Source organism: Nasonia vitripennis (genome assembly GCF_009193385.2).
Source record: "Nasonia vitripennis strain AsymCx chromosome 2 unlocalized genomic scaffold, Nvit_psr_1.1 chr2_random0005, whole genome shotgun sequence".
Lineage (NCBI taxonomy): Eukaryota > Metazoa > Arthropoda > Insecta > Hymenoptera > Pteromalidae > Nasonia > Nasonia vitripennis.
Window position 1 is genome coordinate 1161662 of NW_022279612.1, and position 6000 is coordinate 1167661.

At 35.0% G+C, this 6000-nt stretch overlaps 1 protein-coding gene across 1 annotated transcript in view; it reads left to right on the plus strand.

The window, feature by feature from the left end:
• LOC100115126 (troponin C, isoallergen Bla g 6.0101) overlaps window positions 1-1444 on the plus strand; it is a 330323-nt gene extending 328879 nt beyond the window's left edge. The window contains exon 5 of the mRNA XM_031925117.2: window positions 1324-1444. Within this exon, the coding sequence (XP_031780977.1) occupies window positions 1324-1349 (26 nt within the window). The 3' untranslated portion in view covers window positions 1350-1444. The remainder of the gene's footprint in view (window positions 1-1323) is intronic.
• Window positions 1445-6000: the final 4556 nt, after the last annotated feature.

Here is a 6000-nt window from a genome sequence, read left to right on the forward strand (position 1 = left end):
GATTCTATTACTTTAGAAAATACGAAGGGCTGCTCTTTCCCTCTCTTCTAAGAAAACAGCCAATAGATTTTCTTCTGATCTAGATCGAGGGCCGTGTCGGAGGAGGGACAAAAGAAAAACCTACTGCACTTTTTTGGAGGGAAGGGGAGATGGATATGGGCTTATACACGCGACGGATTCTAGAACACTTTGAGAGAGGAAGGGGTGTTCTAGAACCCGTATATTCCAGTATGCCTATAGCCTATCTACTCAGGTCCATAAGCAGGCCATCTTGGTGAGCCTTTTTTTCAGTGTTGAGTAAATGCGAGAGAGTAGGTGAGATGGAGTAGATGAGATGGAGTAAATGAGGGAGAAAATTGAGAGGGAAATTCGAGTGGGAAAATTGAGGAGAAAAATTGAGGGGGAAAATTGAGGGGGAAAATTGAGGGGGAAAATTCTTGAACCGGCGGCGGCGGCGAAACTTTTTTTATAATAAGAGAGATTAACACAACATGCGCATGTTTCTTTATTTTATTTCAACTTGATTGAATGCAAGGTCTTTTATACTAATTCGCTCTGGTTTCAAGAAAACATAAGGCCAAGGATAGTGGAAACCATTTAAATGTATTCGGAATATAGGCCCATATATACTCAAGCAGCATACATGAGTCTACGCCAGGCCGTATGTACTGCTACCAAGACATTACGCAGCCTTATCATAGCAATGGGCGGTGAAGTCCCACACATTCTCTTGTGTGTTTTTATCGGTATAACATGTTGGTTATTATAAGTTTTGTGTAAAATTCGGTTAATCTACGAATTGTGACTAGTTATATTTCTATATTTTTAGATGCCCTGATGAGAAACGAAAATTTGCTCGTAGTGATTACTCTAATCCTAAAGTTTAAAAATACAATAAGCATTAGAGTCCTTAATTATTATAATATTTATATAATTTATAAATAAAATCCTCTACAATGGACATTCTGATTGGGTGGTGGAAGAGGGAGATAGTGTGGCAGTAGTGACTAGAGATTTAGAATTTTCATAAATCACATAAAAAAGAAACGATTTTTACATTATATGGTGGGGAAGGGGGCAGTGAAGTTAACAAAGTAGGGTTTTTCAAGATTTTCAAAAATAATGTAAAAATTAACGAATTTTTCGTTATTTGGTTGGTGAGGGCATACTGGATGGTGGTGGGGGGAGTATTGCAAAAGTAGATTATATATATATATATATATATATATAAATCATTTAAACTTATATTTATATTAATCAAAATTCGTCATGTTCAAATACTCTAAAAAATTTTAATTAATTAATTTTTTTTTTTTTTTGCAGAATTTATGGAAGCCATGACAAAGTAGCAGCGCATACAAGATAATTGTTTTTATCAATGTTTAAGTCACACCATAATAATACAATGTGAAATATAAAATAAATATATAATATTATTGGAATATTAATGTTTTATATTTTTAGAAACTCATGTCTGTTGTAAAATTTTTTTATTATTACTCCTGAATGCAATTGTATTTTTTGCTGAAACCTTACAGGTTCATCAAGTATACCATCAGAATGATAACACGAAAACTCTGGCTGTGAGCTCCAAAATTTTTATTTTTTAACACTTAAAAATTTTATTTAAATTAAATTATTGAAAAATAAAAATATTGGAGCTCACAGCCAGAGTTTTCGTGTTATCATCCCGATGGTAACACCAGTACTGGCCCTCATTATGTAAAGTTTATAAATTTTACTTATTTTAAACAACTTATAATAAATATATTAAAGATTACAAATTTTGAATGATTATCACCTGATTATCATTAACATTTTATCTCATATAAACGCATATTTATAACTATCAGCTTTAATAAAACTATTGAGCTGAAATCACCTGATAATCAGCGGACGTTTTGGCATGATTATCAACTGTTTATCAGTTGATTATCAACTGATTATCAGTTGATTGTCATCTGATTTTTTTCAGTAGGGAACACTTTAAAAAGTAACAAACTTTATGTTAATATCCAGACAACTTTTTAACTAATATTTTTTTTGTAAATCCCCACACTCATCTGAAAATTATATGTGTTTAAAGCATATCTATTAGTATAAAAGTGCTCGTCGAAGCCCAAACCTTAAGTAAGTCTGCGGTAGCTGAAAAATGGAAATTCTGAATTTTGGCCTTCGAAGAAATATCATACCTGATAATATGGCACAAATAAACATGATTTTATGTTTCTTACATTATACTTGAATATATTTTATAGTTATATATATATATATACACACAGTATGTGGCAGATAAAGCGAACACATTTCTATTTTGGATGATTCAGAAAAAAATAGCGTGAGCGCAAATAAAACTGGGGGGATCATTAAAGGTCAAATCACGCTCTGCAAAGTTACTGTATCTTTTTTCCCCCGAGTCGTAAGGTTTTTTACGGCAATAGGTATAATGCATCGATACATAAAAAAAAGTTAGGAAAGTTTCCCTAAGTCCTTCCATTTGATAGGACGTGGCAAATAATGCTTAAAACCGCGATTATACGATTACCCTTGTGTTTATTTAATTTTAAATCAATGTTGAAAATTGATTTTTAAAGAGGGAATATTTCGCCGGGCAATCGAAGATGGCGGCATGCGACGCACTTCCGTACTGTTGTGACTCGAGGTTAGTACGTCGTCTGCTACGTGCAAGTTATGCGATCTCCTTTGGGAAACCGCGTCGTTAATTGAAAAGTATTCACGAGTGTTTCTCGACCATCAAAAATTGCTCCAAGTGATTTTCGACAATCGAAAGATGCTCCGAGTATTTCCCGACGATCAAAAGATACTCGCGAGTATTTCTCGACGATCGAAAGATGCTCCGAGTGTGTTTCGACGATCGAAAGAACTTTCGAGTATTTCTCGACGATCAAAAGATACTCGCGAGTATTTCTCGACGATCGAAAGATGCTCCGAGTGCTTTTCGACCATCGAAAGATGCTCCGACTGTGTTTCGACGATCGAAAGTACTCGCGAGTATTTCTCGACGATCGAAAGATGCTCCGAGTGCTTTTCGATCACTGAAAGATGCTCCGAGGGTTTTTCGATATTTGAAAGATTCTCCAAGGGTCTCGAGGGGCACAACGAGCTTTTGGGTTGACAATTTGCGACTGAGCGCGTATGTTCGTCGGGGCCTGCACAGGCACGATTTCCCGAAGGAGATCGGCTAACTTGCACGTAGCAAACGACGCACTAACCTCGAGTCACAACAGTACGGAAGTGCGTCGCATGCCGCCATCTTTGATTGCCCGGCGAAATATTCCCTCTTTAAAAATCAATTTTCAACGTTCATAATTGAATTGTTCTAATTCATGTGATTATTCGTGTGAAATCCATTTGATTATTTAATGCTCGCAAAAAGTTTTCTTGTGCCTCGTTTTCTATTCGAACTAAAGAATTTTGAATTGGATTCCACTCTATTTGGAAATATTTGTGAAAACAGCTATAGTATAATTCAATCAAAAATATTTCGTACACTAAATTAAAAAAAACACATAAATATTTGTGAAGTTCAAATATTAACTTATAATACAAAATTTTATTCCAAACTATATTTTCGATTTCTGAATTATTTTCATTTTCATTAAAAAAAAAAAAAACAATTGATTAGGATTTTCCCTATTAAAAATTTTACTCAATATCGTATGTAAAAACTTACGTAAAATTATATATCAGATATTGTCAAAGATCTTGTGTAAGTTTGCACATAAGATCTTATCAGCGATTTTCGACCAAGAACGAAGATGATGAGCACCATAGCCAACTCGTAGCGGTATGAGTACCGCTGCGCCGCGCCGAAACCGCGTAGAGTCACGTGCGCGATAGTAAACACGTGCGAATTTGACAATAGACGCGAAAGAGATAGAGAGAGCGAGCGCGCGGGCTAATCCTTCAGGAGCGCGCTCAGATAGCTCTCGGCCTTCGCTAGATAAACACGCGACTTCGCTAAAATTTCGAAAAGCTGCATCGTGTGCTCTGCTGTTGGCTAGTGGTCCAGCATTGTGACGAAGTCTTGCGGCCTGTCCGGGTCCAGGAACGTCGTCGACGAAAGAGAGAAGGTTTGCGTGGCGCGCAGTGCATGGGAGGGAGTGTATGCGTGAGTGTATATCATCCATGCGAGGGTGATTCCGCGCGCGCGACCTTCACGTCGATACACTCGTGCGAGCGCGATTATTCTGGCGTCGCGGCGAGTCGCAAAGTTGTTGGCGACTCGTGGATTATTATTTCATTATTGTAACTTCAAGTTTATTTCGCGACTGGCAAATATAACCTTAGTCTTTTTATTTTACGTGATTTGTCGTCATTTCTAAACCTCATTCACTTATGTCTGATCCCTGTTCCTTCCTGCGAATACCGCCGCCTCCGCGGGCGTTATTTATTTATTTATTTATTTATTTAGCCAGAAAATTTACACTAGTGAATTACAATAGTGACTTACACTCCGCAATGCACCAGTAAATCCCGCAGAGGTACTCGCAGGTACCTGTTGGCAGGACTGGCCACTCTTATCTACTAAAACTTAATACTAATTACAATTCCTTTATTATAACACTTTTCCCATTACAAGAGATCCTCTTACAATTTAATTTTTAAATAGAACCTAAATATTCATCCCTATTATCTTAGCATATCATTCATTCATCCTAATCCATTCCTTTATTTTACTTTTCGCTGTTTCATATTTGTTTAAAGTCTTTAGCTCGTTTGGAAGATCATTGAATACACCAACAGCCTTTATATAGCTGTTTTTTTGGCTTACAGTTTTAGTTCTTTGTGGTATCTGTATCAACTTTTTCCTTGTTACGCTATTCGATGTCAAGAACCTGTTTTTCATATCATTATAGTGGAACACTATGGATTCAAACGCAAACAATTGTCTTAAGTTTAGAGGTTTGTTATGAGTCATGAATTTGTTGTTACTTATTATTTTTAGCAATCTACTTTGTAAATTTTGTAATATGTTCAAGTTGTTATTATACGCTCCCCCCCATGCTATTATTCCATAATTTATAACACTGTGAAAGAATGCATAGTATATCATTAATAATGTATGTGTTTCCATGAATGTTCTTAGCTTATAAAATACAAACACTAAATATTTAGTTTTATTTATTAAATATTCTATATGTTGTTTCCATTTCATGTTGAAATCGAAAATTATACCCAAGTATTTACAGTGTTCCACCCTTTTCAAGACCTTTCCCTCTATTTGACATGTAAAGTTTCTTGGGACACTATCAATATAATTACCAAAAGTCATATATACCGTTTTGTCAATGTTTAAGGATAATTTATTTTGTGCAAGCCAGACCGATATGTTACTTAAGTAGTCGTTCATCTTGATTTCAACATTACTCCAGTTATCATCAGTTGATATTACAGCTGTGTCATCAGCATAGGATATGATTGTTTCTTTTGTCATATTTATCAAGAGATCATTGACGTATAAAATAAAAAATAGTGGTCCTAATATAGTTCCTTGTGGCACCCCTGTATCAACAGCCTCATAACTGCTTACGACATCTTTCAGTTTAACTCTTTGGCACCTATTAGTTAAGTAACTCCTAATTAATTTATATGCTATTCCCCTAATACCATAATTATAAAGTTTATCCAACAAAATTTTGTGATTTACAGTATCAAATGCTTTTGAGAGATCCAAAAAACTTATAGCTATTGGCTTACTTTTATCTAGTTTATTATAAATAATGTTTGTTATATGATATAATGCTTCCTTTGTGCCTTTATTTTTTACAAAACCATACTGATTTTCCGCTATGATCTTACTTTTGTTTATAAATTCAGTAATTCTGCAATATATAACTCTTTCCAATATCTTAGCTAAGTTTGAGATTAAAGAGATAGGTCTGTAGTTTGATACTTGTTTCTTACTTTTCGCTTTATATATTGGTATCACCTCAGCACTTTTTAACGCTTCTGGCCAAATACCCTTTTCAATACATA